This window comes from Myotis yumanensis, unplaced genomic scaffold (assembly GCF_028538775.1).
Source record: "Myotis yumanensis isolate MYYU_CA2020_CCGP unplaced genomic scaffold, mMyoYum1.0.hap1 SCAF_15, whole genome shotgun sequence".
NCBI lineage: Eukaryota > Metazoa > Chordata > Mammalia > Chiroptera > Vespertilionidae > Myotis > Myotis yumanensis.
This window is the reverse complement of record NW_027223766.1, coordinates 29,028,645-29,044,910: the sequence shown is the minus strand read 5'-3', so window position 1 is coordinate 29,044,910 and position 16,266 is coordinate 29,028,645. Positions and strand designations below refer to the sequence as shown.

Sequence of the window (16,266 nt, the reverse complement as noted above, 5' to 3'; positions counted from 1 at the left end):
ATTTAGCATGATAAATCTTTTGTAATATGTTTAGATGTTCATTTTTTTTTTGTCTAACCTGTTAAACTGGGTTAGCAGTATTTCTTTGGTATAAGTATGCTACAGCTGGTGTCTGGTTAGGGAATGAGAATTACATCAGGGCAGAAGACAAAGAAAACAGGGAGAAGGTGCACCAGCAAATACAGAAGCCACGGAAGGATATTTTGACGCCTGGCCAGCGTCTGTACCTTGACCTCCTGGAAGCGGCCAGCCCAGGTGGCATGTGAGCAGTAGGTAACCACTCTGACAGCTGGCTTGCAGCGGGAAACTTCACTGCAGGTCGGCACTACTAACAACCTAACGTTCCTTTATTTGTGGACCGCGTTTCCTGAACTGAACAAAAACAAAGAGAACCTGCTGAATGCATTTGAAATATATTCCAGCAGTTTCTCCTTTATCTTTGTCACATAGAACATTCTTTCAAGCTATGGATGTAGAACCCACACACATAAAAAAAAAGGTTCCTTTATCCCCAAGAAGCAAATTTGCGGTAATAGTAAAAGCATTACATTTAAATTGTAAGATTTGGCCAGTCATTGTATCACTGTGAACCTCAATTTCCTTGTATATACAATAGCACCCACTTCTTTAACTGGTATTGTGAGGAATGTACAAGACAATACGTATGTAAGGATTTTGTGCATTATAAAACTTTAATTAAATGTAAAGAGTTTAGTTTAATGTCTTTAGTTTAATCTGAAAATTGAAAACAATGATTTGTTTTCAACTTTTTTTTTTACCCCAAAAGTATGTCTTTGAACTTTATCAAGGGTAACACACATTGTTTAGTTTATTTGTTGTACCAGCTGTAAGGTATTCCATTATATAAACTACAGTTTATTGACCCATTACTGTGGAGTATTTCCCTGTGGCAATATTATTACAGTGAACATTCTTTGTATATCTCTTTGCAAACATGAATTAGTGTTCTTAAAATAACACTTAGATTTGCTGGAGAAGAAGGAAGGTGCATCATCAGCTTCATGAAGAAACCCCAAATTGCTCCTCGGGATGATTGTCCTAATATCCTCTTCCCCAAATTCTGTGTGAGAGCTAGTTCCCATGCATTTCACCAAGACCCTCTGATGTTGCCAAATATGAGCGCCTTCCTTTATCTGATGATTGTAAAACCCTGTGTCATTGTTAGTTTAATTTAAATAGGACTCTCCTCCATGCTAGTGAGATGAAACAGTTTTTCATGTCTCTTAGCCATTTGGATTTTTTCCTATATAAATTACCTGTTTATAAACTTTGCTAGGTTTTTGTTATACAGGCTTTTTTCCTTACTGATTTATAAGTGGTTTTATGTACTGTGAACACTAACCCTTTATTAACAATATGGTTTGCAAATATCTTTTCCTGGCCCATGGATTGTTTGTTGTTTAAGAGAATGTGTATTGTCTAGAAATTTTAATTCTATGTAGACAAATTTAATATTTCTGTGAGCTATCGTTTATATTTTCATTTATTCTTTTAGTCATGATTTACTTAGAAGTACCTTTTTAAATTTTCAATTATGTGTGCAACTTTTATCTTTTTCTTATTAATGTATTGATTTTATTGTACTTTATCAGGGAAGATAGTCTGTATAGTAACGATTTTTTGATATTTGTTGATACTTTGGTATTTATTTTGTGGCCTTTTGTAAAGTTTTACAGAGTTTCCCTGTAGATTTTAGGAGAATGTGTTCCCTAGTTGTCAAGTTCAGAATTTTAGATATAAAGTCCAGTAAATGAAATTGTAAATTTGTGTTGTTAGAATCTTCTTTATCAGCATTAATTTTTTATCTTTTGATTAAGAGATAGATATTTAAAATCTTTCACTCTAATTGTCAAATTTTGTTTGTAATTTCACAATATATATAATCTTTGGGTGTTTCTTTGAAAGAGTGTTGATAGTAAATTTTCAGATCTTGTTCATCTGAAAATGCCTTTATTTCCCATGTTATCAAAGGATTGTTTCGATGATTGTCACAAAGATTGCTAATTGTCCCCCATCCCATATTCATTGCCACTGCTTCTTTTCAAAAAGTGGAATCCTTTGAGTTTTAGCCAAGCACATGGGCATTCTGCGAGGGGCTTGATTTCTTAGCATCTGTCACCTTAGGACTAAGCTCTGGCCAATGAGAGAGAAGATATATGAAGTAACCGTGGATGTTGTTTTTAAATGAAAACCAAATGCCCTTCCTAACCAACCTCACCCTTCCTCACAGACTAGAATGGGGGCATGTGGTAGTGAGGTCACTTTGATAAGCAACATCCTGGGACACAGCAGAACAATAAGATGTTGGGAATCAAGGTTTCACGCTGCCTTACATGGTAAAGCTACTCTGCTACACTGGACCCATTCTCAGCTCAGATTTTAACGAAGGAGAACAATAAACTTCCTATCTTGCTTAAAATGTTTAATATTGACCTCAAAGCACTCAGACAAGTTTCCAAACTAATAAACTTGGAGTACAATTCTAGATTAACAATTATTTTCTCTGAGCACTTTGTAGATGCGATTACACCATTTTATAGCTCCACTGTTGCTATTGAAAAGTCAACTGTCAGTCAAATTAATGATCGTCCTGTAAGAAAGAAATCTTTTCTCTCTGGTTCTTTTCAAGACCCCTTTAGTAATTTGAAGTTTCACTACAATATTGATGTTGTTTTGTCGTTTTGGAAAATTTGGGGCTTCAGGAATTTGAATACCAATGTTCTTATTCGTTATGGAGTTTTCTTAGTCACTGCCTCTTTGAATATTGTCTCTCTGCTGTAATCTCTATTAGGTTTTCCTGAAATTCCAACTAGATGGACTTTATAACTTATAATGTTACTCTCATGTCTTTTAATCCTTTTTTTATTTATTATCTACTTTGCATCTCCAGGTTTCATTATGTGTAATTTCTTTAAATTTATCTTCTGGTGTCCTCTATTTTTAGCTATGATTTAATATTTCATTTAACTTAGCTATTGTGTTTATGATTTTGATTGTTATCTTTAGTATATCTAGAAGTTATATTTGGTTCCTTTTTAAACCTTCTTGTTATTTGTACAGTCTCTTCTTTTGTACCACTTTCAAGACTATTTTTCTTTATTATATTAAATTTGGTGTATATTCTTTACCTTATAATTTTAAAATCCTCAGTGTATGTGGTTCTGATTCTGCCGTTTGTTTTCCTGATGATTTTACTCATGCTGTCTTGTTTCCATGTATATTTTGTGATTTTTTTTGGTTTTGTATATTTGACTTCATGTTATTTGAAACTTTGTCTCTGGGACTGTTTTGAGCCTATGTTTCAAACATATTCCTCCAGCGAGTATCTGTGCCTGCTTCTGCTAAGCTCCTGAATATACAACCAACTGGAAACCACCTTAGGTTTAACTTTGGAGTTTTGTTTGATCCTCACAGGCAGTGTGAATTCCAGTCCCTAGATTGTTTAAGAATCAGCTACTGGGTAGTAATTCTTAGGGGAGATAGTTCCTCCTCCTGCCATAGCTAAAGTGAAAACAACATCGTGGTCATCCACCTGCCGGTGGGCCATTTCCATTTCTAGCTCATTCAGAGTGCAGCCTTTCAAGTTCTTCAACATTAATGAATGTTTCATATTCTACCTCCCCCACCTATTATAGACCCAAGTTCATATTTCATTGCCTTGTGGGCTATAAAACACAGGCTTTGCAGTAAACCTCAACCATCTTCCCAATCTTTCCCTGGGGCAGTCTCAGTGCACATGCCTGCTGCTCTGGGTTTTTTTTTTGTTTCTTCTTCATTCTTGGTCCTTAAAGATCCAGTTCTTAATTACAATCATGTTTATTTTATTTTAAAAGGCATCAATAAGCTCTTTTTAGCTGGAGGCTTTTCAAGTTCTTCATTTGCAATACTGCTGGAACAAGTTATAAGATATTTACATATGACCTAAGAGTCAAACTTTGTAATGAGAAGAAAGCAGCAGAGAAGTAAAAGGAGAGGGTTGAGCTCTGACTTGTTGAGAAAAACAAAACATGTAAAATGGAGAAAGGCTATTGACATTTAAAAATATTTGAAGTATAATAAACTATTTAAGAACTAGTATCTCAAACAGTATGTAATAAACCCTGTGCAATGACTAACATAGTTGTGATTATCTTCTCATTCAAGAATTTATACAGTAGTATTATGTGCCAATAAAACTGTAAAGAGCTGTAGAGAGACATGAAAGAACCATATTCTCTTTGCCTGGACTAATCCTTTCTTATTAAAAGATGGAATCTTATATCCACAAATATTTGTTGAATTCTTATCATGTGCTCAGTGATGAGGGTCAGGGTTAAGTTGGCAAACAAGTTAGAAATGTAAAATGGTCCCTGGCTTTTAGACATAGTGTGTCTGGAAGGAATATCTGGGAGTCAACTAGAGTCACAATCATTTAAGATGTGCAAAGAGAATTAAAGAGTTGGCCAGACTAGGTATATTACTTGGGATGCAGTGGGCTTGCTGCAAGCAACAGAAAACTTGACTAGCACAGTGGTGAAACCCATTAGAACATTTGGACACTCATTGTTTGCTCAGCAAAGGATTTAGAGGAGGCTGAACCCAAAAGAAAGGAGGCTGCTCACCAACTTCATTAAGGACCCAGATCGTTCCAGCTCTCCAATTTGCTTTTCTTTGGCTTGTTGCTTCTTGATCAAATTGGCTGCAACTGGCTAATATATCCATTCCTAGTTGCAAGGAGGCTGGGAAAGTAAATCTCTCTTTTAGGCTTTACAGTAGCAGAAATAAAATGGAAAGAAGTCAGGAAAGACTCTTTGGTAGCCAGCCAACAATGTCTGCCTCACTGGGGGAAAATATTTGCATCATCTGTAACAGTTAAGGATGTAGTATCCAAATATATGAAGAATTCCTGCACATTAAAGAGAAAAAGACATGCAATCCAATAGAAAACTAAATATATATATATATACATATGTAGTTGCATTGAGAGAAAATGCAAATCGACAAACATGAAAAGATGTTCAGTCATAGTAGCTTTAAGGGAAATAAAAATTAAAATAAGAATAAGGAATTATTTTTACCAATCAGGTTGGTAAAAATGTAAAGTTTGACAACATCATATACTATGGGTTAGAGAACTAAGGACCCTCTTAAACTCTTGGCAGATGGCAGAGCTTTCTTTGGAGCACCATTTGATAATGTATTTGCATATTCATTAAATTTTATTTATAGTTGTACTTGTTGCTATCTTAAATGTTAACATTTTTACTTAAATATTAACATTTCTATTTAAGGTGTGTTTAGGGATGTTAATTGCATTATTGTTTAAACAGCAAAAAATTTGTGGGGGAACCGCCTACATTTCCAATAGTGGAAGAATGATTAAACTATTATGCATCCATCCATGCAACTGTGGACAACTATGCAACTCAATAAGTTAGATCCAAATGTTATATTATGGAAAAATCTCTAAAACATTAAGGCAAAAATACATATAAAAAGTTTGATGTCACATCTGCAATCTACATACATCAAATTATACCACAAAAATACTATAGGTAATAATTTCTAAAGCTACATATATACATGTGAATTATATAATTATATTTAAAAAATCTGGAAGATAAGCAACCAATTGAAATTGGGGAAGGGAGAGAATTGAAGTGATTCAAAAACAAGCTGGGAGAAAACGTAAAGATCATCTGATATAGTCTTTTCCTAAGTGATACAAGCCGATGGTACCCACATGATTTTCAGTAGTCATGGATATATTAGAAAAATAAATTAGAATCACATAGTGAGAAAGATATTGCATTTTCAATGGTCTTTTAATCCTGCTCAGGTGAATGTGATATTCTCAGTCTGGTGCCAGTATGACCATTTTAATACTTATCCCCTTTTTAAAAACTATATATCTTTATTGTTGAAAGTATCACAGACGTTCCTCTTTTTCCCCTCATTGACCCCTTCTACCCTGCTCCTGCCCTCTCCCCAGGCCTATCCCTTTTTAACAAAGAGCAAACTTGTGACTCAAAAACTTCAATAGGCACAAAATCTAGCTAAATTTAATAACATTATTTATAGTATATCTTTAAGGTTACCTTCTATTCTTAGCAAGTAATAACTTTTTCCATTCACTGTAGTGCTATAAATTTGCTTTTAAAATTGATTTAAGTGAAATAGTGAGTCAATTAAAAATATTCAAAGGTTATATATGTACACATATATTTATACACATATATAGGAGAAATATATGTTTGCAAAGAATACATATACACATATACATATGTGTTTACATGTACCATATAAAGAAAAATGCTATTAAATAATCTCAAAGCTGTAGTATAAGGCATACAATTTTAGATTAGGGACATATTTTATTATTTGCATCCATTAATAGTATTAGTTTTACACCACTAAAATTTTTTAAATACCACAATTTGTTTTTTATTTAAAATTATTTGACATAGAAAGTTGCCTCAGTCTATGAAATCATTAGCAGGGAAGCTGGGTCTGGGTGGCAAATTTCCAGTTAAGGATCCTGATGAACATATATCATTACACAAAGTGTTGGCCTTGATACAAAATAGGAATTACATGATCCATATTACTAAGGAAAATGGATGAAATAGATGGCTTTAAGATGTGCTAATAAGTGCGTTGTGCTAATATGTAACATCTGTTTGCCAGGGTGGTCCAGGACTCAGAGGACCAAAGGGCCAACGAGGAGAGCAGGGTCCAAAGGTAACGTTCTCAATCTCAATACTTCTCTCTCTCCCTCTCTCTCCCTCTCTCCTCTCCCTCATAACTAGCCATAATAATGTTGGTGTTCAGTACTGTTTACCCTTTGCAATCTACAGGGCCTTACATTTTTTATCAAAGTTGTGTCTAAATCTTTTCCATTATTCTCAGACTTATGGTTGTTGTTTTTTAAAAATCAATAAGAACATTTAATAACATAGTAAAAAGAAAGATTTCTGGGTTAGAAATAGTATCACTGTTCTGACTGGTTTAGACCTCTCTCTTGTCCGTTCTTTTCTTCCTTTCTCTTATATTTATTTTGTATTGTAAACAAAGATGTTTCTTTGGGGGAATACTGAATCACAACTAGGAGCAGTCCCTCCCAGGTAATTTCTCAGGTTGTAAATTCCTTCTTTCTTCCCAGCATGCACAATTCCTCCACTATGCATAATCAAACACATGACTCTATTTTCCATTCTCACTGCTCAAGGCCACTAAGTGTGGTGGTTCAGGTTGTACACTGTACAAAGGCACCAGCCAAGAGGACCAAGCTGCACAAAGCTATGTCAAGGCACATGTTTTCCTACTTTGCAGGAAAGTGCCTCGAGGGATGGCAGAAGCCCAGCCACTGAGTTCAGGCTTCACCATCTTCTCTCTGGCTTTTGGCAAAACTTCTAACTGGTCTCCTGGCTCCAGTGGCATGATTTTCTGATTGATTTTTCACATCTTTGCCCAGACTCATTCCTTTAAAGTTATACTCAGTCATATTACACTCTTAAAACCTACAGGCATAGGCTGTTTGCCTTAAGAATACAATTCACCTTCCTTGGCATGGGATTCAAGGCCCTTTATAATGTGACTCCCCATCTCATTTTCACCATGTTACTTCACCTGATCTGCTCTCCATCCATTTGCTTGACTTACTGCCTCAATGTGGTTACTTATTAAATTTGCATAGTATTTATTCTTGGAGAGGAGGACATCGCAAGTTTTTTTGCTATAAAATTGGAAACAAGTGGCCTGACCAGGGTGGCTCAGTGGTTGAGCGTCGACCTATGAACCAGGAGGTCATGGGTTCAATTCCCAGTCAGGGCTCATGCCCAGGTTGCAGGCTCAATCCTCAGGGGCATGCAGGAGGCAGCCAATCAATGGTTCTCTCATCATTGATGTTTCTATCTCTCTCCCTCTCCATTCCTCACTGAAATCAATACAAAAAAGTTGGAAACAAATGAAGCAAGGTAAGAGAGAATGTGGGGGGAAAAGTAGTAAATGAAAGGAGGCTGAAGATAATCAGGTACTAGCCAACTCAAAACTTAGACCAGAAATAGCTCTTTTTTTGTTTTATTTTCTGAGATAGTGACACTTTCTCAGGCATAGAAATGATGTATCTCACTTGGCGTCATCTCTTATTTGCTATGAGAAGCTAGTGGTTTGAAAGCTTCTTTTCAGACAATGATACACTGGGTCTTCCTTGGTTTCTCCTGAGGGCAGGGCCAATGAGCTCCTGTGGATGCTGGCTCGCTCCTCCCAACACCTCTAACACCATGATCATGTTTTTGTTTTTTTTTAACATTCTCACTGGATGATGGTTCTGATCATGAAGACGTGTTAGGAATTCCACGGTGTTTGATGATATCAAGATTTACCTCTTTCCTCTAATCATTCCCATGTGGTTATTTCTGTGTGATGATTTTGATGAATCACAGATTCAAGTCTTTAGTGGTTTTAGGAAAAAGTCTTGTTGGAAAAGGATGCACACAGGTCCACCAAGGTGGACAGTGTAGGAGCAGATAAACTATACTTTCCAAATGAAAAGCCCCAGTCTGTATAATTTTTTATTTTGTGGCTTTGAATTTCAGTTGCAGTAAATAGATAATAATAATTTAGAAGCTCAAAACAGCCCTGACACTGTTCTTTCCTAGTCATTTTTATCTTATACTTTATAGAATAAAATGGGACCACCTACTTTCTGCCCTTCTACTCCATTCCCAATTCCTCAATAATATCCAAACAATATATTATTCAACTATTATAAATATTAATTAATATTTGTAAATCTCCATGTCTCCTCCATCATAATTTAAAAAGTCTGGCTACCTCTCTCTCACCTTCTCTTATACAATGTTTCTTATAAGACTAGTTTTCATTCAGTGTTTTTACATCCTCACCTCAAAAATAATTCACTTTTTGGGGGGTACATAAATATTCATAGCAACTTTGTCCACAATTGCAAAAAAACAACAACTGGAAATAATCCAATATATCTCAACAAGTAAAGGAACAATTTTCTGTCTATCCATGCAATGGAATATTACTCAGCAATCAAAAGGAACATACTACCAAAACATGCCAGACTCTGAGTGAACCTCAAAATACTCTGCCATGTGAAAGAAGCAAAATCACAGGAGCTCATAGTGTAAAATTCCACTATTCACAACTCAGATTGTTGTTGACCCACAGATGATTCCTGTTCCTCTAGGAATTCTATAAAATTGCTCTCTTTAGTCACCAATCACCTTCTGTACCAAATCATGTTAAGGTTGTGGTTTGCCTTAACTTATTTGAGATCTCTACAGCATTTGACATGACTGTCACATCTCTATTTGAAATTCATTCTCTCTCTCTCTCTCTCTCTCTCTCTCTCTCTCTCTCTCGCCTTTCCCATACCATTCCCAGGCTACTCTTCCTCTCCCTTCTACCTGATTGCCATCTAATCTTAATCCATTCCCTCATTCACTCTATCAGCAATCTCCTTAATAACCTCTATCACAAACACACCTTCCACTAATCCAAAATCCACCTCAGCTCAGACTTCTGTTGACCCCAGAACAACTAGGCATTTCTACATGGTTATCCCCATACACCTAAAACTTACCAGGTTCCAGGCGACACTCATTTACCCCTACTTTACACCATTTTGTTTTTTCTTCTGTTTTGCTTGTCCCGAGTAATGGATTCATCAGTTTCACATTTAAGATGATACCCAGGTGCTGGAAGTCTTAATTTATAAAAGTTTGGCTTTTTTTGGAGTCACAGAACGAGAGAAGGGCAAGGAGATGAGGTTGAGGATAAGTAGATTCTCTGTATCTAAGATTCCAGAGATATCTAATGTTAGCCAAACCACAACAAATTCCAAACTATAGAACTAAAAGTTGCTAAAATGAGAGGAATGTCTGATTCTGGGAAGAAAGGAAATTAAATAATGTGGAGGCTAGGAAGGTCATTCAATGACCCCTGAAGAGACATTAGGGTGGTGGCAGGATCATGATGACGAAGAAAGCAGAGGGTAGGTGCAAAGCCTTCAATAAATGTGGAGGAATGCCCATGCGGTAGGTAACTGACAGTAGTGAAGGTGGGGAGAATGTAGTTCAGCTGGATGGTATAAATCTTTACAGGCCAGGAGGGTGGTCTTGAAGCGTTTATTTATTTTGCATTTGTTATGGCGTGTGGGAGGTCTAGTAACTCATATAATTGGCATAGCATTCTTATTTATGAAAGCAAAAAAACAAAGTTGCGTGTTTCCTCTTTTGGTTTACTGATGACATTTCATCTGGGAGGTGAATCATCGGAGGATGGGATAACAAGTGTCTTGTTATCCCATGAATATTTCACGTCTTAGGAAAAATTATTTAAGGAAATACATTATCAGTGTCCTAAGCAGAAATATCTTCTGGGTACCAGAGGGTCTAACTTACCTCTGGGATGACTTTCCTCTCTTGCCTTACAGGGACCAGATGGCCCTCGGGGTGAAACAGGCCCTCCAGGACCTCAGGGTCCCCCTGGACCCCAAGGACCAAGTGGTCTGTCCATTCAAGGAATACCTGTGAGTTGTGTGTAAACAGTCAGATAGGTTTTTGTTATTATCATTTCTCCATGAGTTATAAAGAATGAACGTTTGTCTTCTGTGCCTTAATTATGATCCTTAGCCCCTATCAACTCCTACCTACAAATAAGAATTGAGAAATAAGAGTAATGACTGAGAGTTCATTCGTTAGCCATTTTTTGGTTCAGCGATGACATCTTTTACAAACACATACAAGGCTATGGAGTACATATATCCATGAGCAGTTGGTCTGTAGAATTAAAACAGGGCTTGACATGTATTGCCCTTTTTCTTGTTTGACTAAGTCCTTAGCATTAACAAATGTTAAGTTATCCATTATGTGTTTATAGTGATTGTGGATATAGATTTATGCAAGTGTTTTACTTGCCATCTTTATCTCAATGAGCATCAAAGTACAGTACATTAAGTATGAGTTTTAGATGATAAATAGTGTACTTTTTATAGCCTCATTTCTTTTTAAGAGCTGTTTGGACCACTGAAAACAAATTTAATTCCACTCACTTATTTTCATTAAACTTACCATAGAGATCTAGATGTATAGAATAAAACCAATCTCTGTAATTAATATTTGAAGCAAACAGATCCTTTGAAGCCATTTTAGCAGTCTTTCTGTGCACATGATATGTTCCCTAGCTAAGTTTTCTTTTCCAGGGTTATTTTCACATTTTAGAACGCATCAACATGCCAACGTGTGCAATTACTGCTAATAATAATAATAAGCATTTGTTGAGGTCTTACCAGTGTCTGTGTTTGCTTTTCCATTCTTATAAATTAGCCAAAGCAAAACAAAAATTTATATGGATAATGGTTTTAAAATATAAACTATAAACAATATTGAAATGTCCAAGACTCCCCTCCACATATTTACTCTATGGGCTTAACCATATCGGACTGTATGTTCTGTGTTTAAACTATTACGATATATAAATATTCAGCTTACTAGGAAAGCTTACATAAGTAGTGTAGCGTATGTGAGAAGTGAAATATGCTGTATTTGGATGTTAGTGTGGAGCAATTTTATGTTGAAAATATTAGAACAGTCCATGGAGAAAAAGAAAAGACAAAGTATTGACCTGTGTGAACTTAACCCCATGTACTTTTTGGATATTCAGGGAATGCCAGGTGAAAAAGGGGAGAAAGGAGAGACGGGCCTGCCTGGTCTACAGGTATTATTTCTGTTCTTTTTAGTCTATTGCTCTTAGCTCTAGACTAGAGCTAATGGTGGTGGGGGGTGGGGGGGTTGGGGAGAGAGTATAGTTCTGAAGTAGCTGGAATCTTGGCAATAAGTGGTTTCTATTTTAAAGATGGTTGGTCTGTATTCATTTACCTTAATCCCCCTCTAAGGGTCATACTGATGGGCTCAGGGTGAGCTTTGGTGGGGGGCATTCCTTTTCTGGGTTCTGAATGGGCAGTCACAAAGATCTCACCTATTAGGTTTAGGGGGAGGCCTTGGTCTGTTTCAGGGAAGCTTGGTGCAAGGGTAGCTGGTTTCCATGAATCTGACTCTTATCTTGTCCTTGTTCTATATAGGGCATCCCAGGAGGCATTGGCTCACCAGGACGCGATGGCTCTCCAGGCCAGAGGGTAAGGACTTACTACCCAAGGTTGGTTGTTAGCACAGTAGATTTCTCACCAAGTCACCTTTTGCTTCTGGCAGGTTTCTATGCAGTGCAGTCTATAAAACCAGGTTTTTTTCTTTTCTTTTCCCTCTTGTCTACTTACAGTCTATCAATCCTGCACCTACTTCCCTTCACTGACATCTTCTATGTCTATTACTTTCATCAAAATCTGGGAATTTTCATCAAACCTTCCCAAATTAGCATCACCTCTTTCTTAAGGTTCTCATAACCTGAATACACTTTGCACTGAATTGTATTGATTGAGCAGATTTTCCAATTTTTTTCTAATGCTCATGACACAAACCTAAAGGAAATGAAGAATCATGAATCAAAATTTAAATATAATGATGATCTGCAGTACTCTCCTTTCATTTAATGTATGTCAATTATTTTTTTAACTTGTTGAAGTGGACAGCCGTCAAAGAAATTATAAGGATGCTTAGAAGAGGGAGGAGGTAACATTTAGTGTTTGTTCATCAGCATCTTCACCGAGCGAGGTTTGAGGTTCTTGTCTTCAAAGATTTTGCAGCTTAGCGGGAGGAGCTATAATAATGCTATGATAGCGTATTTACAGAGCCCCATGGGAATACAGAGGATAGATAACTATTCCAGACTTCGAGGGTTGGGAAGAGCTTCCCAGAGGAGGCTGAGTATGAACTAAGAGATAGAAACTAGCCAGGTGCATGAAGAAAGGAAAGTTACAGCAAGCAGAGAAAATGGCATATACAAAGCAGGGGAGATGAACAGAGTGTGGGCATTTCCAATATTGCACATAGGTCAGTATGGCTGGAGATTAGAGTGCAGTGTGTGTGTGTGTGTGTGTGTGTGTGTGTGTGTGTGTGTATGTGTACATGCCACACACATGTGCACATAGACTTAGAAGTGGGGAAATTGTCTGAAAATGAAGCTGGAGAGGTAAATACATATTCACTTAAATCATCTATTTTCTTTCAGAGTAAGGATTTTGGGGTTTAACAGGAAGGCAATAGGAAGTCTGAATTTTCAGCAAGGGAGAGAGAGACTGGTCTTCCCTAAACAATCACTGATTTAGACATGTAGGCAGCTCCACAGTTTCTCTCAAAACTGAATTATATGGAGTTGCAGCCACTTAGATCCAATCCAATGAAGGACAGACAATGTGTTGGCATTCAGTGGTGTCTTTGGCATTAGGTTAAAAAACAATTGGCTAAAAGACTCACTTCTCTACTCAAACAAGGCTTGCCTTCAGCCCAGGGTACCTGTTCTACTCAAGAATAAGGAGATTGCTTTTTCTATAGAAAGCTAGGTGTGGGACCTTAAATTTTTCCATGTTCTTTTTTCCCCTCCACCAAACTCTCATTTGCTTAAAAACCCAGTTTAGTTTCTGTCCATCAAATGGAATTACTCAGTCTGCAAAGCAGGGCCAGGTGGATGTATCTAAAGGAGGCATTCTCTGAAAGTTAGATTTATGTAGGTTTCTTGTAGATGTGGAAGGTGTGTCTAGAGTGTTTATATGTTTTGGCAAAGGGCTTAGGCTAAGATCCTGTGTGGTTACCCACCTAGATTCTTTCATGATTCCCGAAGTTCTGAAAATGGCAATTTCACTGATTTGGTTCAGTGAATTGACTTGATTTATCCATGTCTAGAGTCCAATGTTGGCAAGAACTCCTAATTCAAACATATTGGATTCATGTTGGGATCGTTTGGTTTTGGAATTCTTTTTTTTAAAAAAACCAATATACTAACACAGACTTTTTGTAAATATTTTGCTATTCCTCCAAACATGTTTTCTTTTCTAAGATTAAAATCTTAGAGCTGTAATTAAGTGATAAGATATCTGTATATGGATTTTGTTTTCCTCTCTCCCTCAAGTTAGAGGGAAAACGTTCAGGGTATGTCCAATTCCTACTTTGAAAAATTCTTAGATTGGTATGAACTTGCTTTTTAAGACTGGTTTCAGAGGATACTTGTACTTTATAGGGCAGGTTAAAAATAATAAAAAGATTGTGGGAATACTGTGACAGTTGTTTCAGAAAAGATGTTTGAGGGCAATGAATTTCCAGTGTACAACTCGAAGGGGTGCCATTCACAGAGAACAAAACATGATGGTGTCCCTTGGAATTATGTAATGTCACTGCCCTGTTTGCAGAAAGGAGTGGGTATATATTTTAACATCTAATATCTTATTTAATAAAAGATTCCTTGAGCACATATCTTAATTGAGCATGTGCTATGTCTCATGGACTATGCTCAACCAAGAAACATGTCCATTAATGCCTCCAGGGGGGAAGGAGCCAAAGTGAGAAACTTTCTGTATCTAAGGAGGCACTTCGTAGACCCAGAGGAGATGGAAGGATGGGGGTAGTGTCAAGGGCATGACTCTTCCCTTAGCCAGGAAAATTGTCTTTCTCAGAGAGAGTCGAGAAGGAAGAGAGGTGGGTAAAAACAAAGTTATTTAGGTGGCTCTGATGTGTTTAGTCAGATAACTTTTTAAGAAAAGTAAAAGGTTTAAAACAAATGGGTAGGTATTTAGCAGGACTGTAAATTCAAGATTTTAGGAAGTCCCGGACCAATTGGCATGGTTGTAGGACAGATCCAGGACTTTGAAGGCCAGGGCTTTCTGGGATAGCAGGAGTGCCCAGGGGTCTGTGGTTAGGCAGGAGGAGTGGGGGGGTGTTGAAAGAGTCCTAGGACAAACACTGATGATTGTTGCTGCTCTTCCTTGGGCCATCCTAAAAGGCAAACCTGCAATTGGAAAATAATAATGACAATAATCACAATTACAAGCGTGGCACAGAACAGACAGGGCAAACCCAGTACACGATGAAACTTACTGCTGACATGCCTGGGAAGCCACTCCCAGGGAGCTGCCCAGTTCGGCTCAGTGTCCAGGGAATCAGGAAGCAGAGATATTTTGTTTTTTCATCACTGTAAGTGCTTCAATGACTTACAGTTACTGTGACTTCATTTCCTCTGATCTTGAATGACGGCACAGAAGGAGGAAGCTGGAATAAATGTGTGTGATGCTGTCCAGTCAGTGCTCCTAGCTCCTTGGAGAGTCTCAGGGGGTCAGTGAGCGAGGTGTGCTATAGGAGAGGTGGGTGATTCCTTACTGCACATTCTTCTTTCTTTTAAATCTTTGTCTTCTCATATGGATTGTTCAGAACTCATAACCCAAAGCTAGTACCATCACATTTACTGTGAGATTAGAGAAAGGTCAGCACCTCTTTCCTGGACCCAGTGCCAATCTTACCCCTTGACTTACTAGTAGTCTGGAAGGAGGGAGAGCTTAACAAAGAATAAAAAGGAGAAGATTAAACATCTCCCCTTTAAATAGGGAACTTGTTTTCTAGTGTTTCTAGCTTATTCTGGCTTTTCCCAAGGGGGATCTTTGACTCCTCAAGGAGGCAGCTCACGTTCCATCCTGAGCCTGAGGCCACAGAGCAAGTCCAGCCAAAGTTGGATTTCTTCTCGGAACACGTCTCAGCCTCTTGCTGGGGAGGCCATAGAGCCCAATGCAGGGCCACACTCTATAAAGCAACAGTGCAAATGCAGTGTTAACAGCTGAATGCAGTTAGGCATCCAGCTTTCACTGTGAGCCTTTCCAACCACCAGCATTCTTGTCTCGTTTTTCTTTTCCGCTGTAGATCTCACCCCCTGCCTCTTCCCCCTCCCTCCTCTTTTCTGGGTGTCTGTGACTCCAGGCTACACCCTGTGACCTTGAGCTTCTCTGTTGTAGGGTGGATTTCTCAGCCTTCACTCTAGACATCCTGGCGATTCTTAGAGAAACTAAGAGCAGGCAAGACATAGATTATAAACCTAAGAACTGAGAGAAAGAACTGAAAAAGAAAGAAAAGAAAAAAGCAACCTCTTTTCTAGTTCTGAGTCTCACTTACATCCAAGACCACCAGCTTTCAGTCAGGCACTCCCAATAGAAGCTTTAAGCATTACTTTCATTTTCAATTCATAATGTGGTTATAGAAAAAGTCAGACAAGAAATAAAAATGAGAAGGAGATATATAGTTTATGGCACTGGAAGATAGTCATTCCTCTGTGATACAAAGGGTATTCGTTTTTAAATTCCAA

General features: G+C 37.5%; 1 protein-coding gene across 4 annotated transcripts in view; it reads left to right on the top strand.

The window, feature by feature from the left end:
* Positions 1–16,266, top strand: part of COL14A1 (collagen type XIV alpha 1 chain) — a 179,148-nt gene that overhangs the window by 118,768 nt on the left and 44,114 nt on the right. For all 4 annotated transcript variants that reach the window (XM_070392050.1, XM_070392051.1, XM_070392049.1 and 1 more), the window contains exons 37-40: positions 6,688–6,741; positions 10,466–10,561; positions 11,695–11,748; positions 12,113–12,166. In XM_070392050.1, the coding sequence (XP_070248151.1) occupies positions 6,688–6,741; positions 10,466–10,561; positions 11,695–11,748; positions 12,113–12,166 (258 nt within the window). The remainder of the gene's footprint in view (positions 1–6,687; positions 6,742–10,465; positions 10,562–11,694; positions 11,749–12,112; positions 12,167–16,266) is intronic.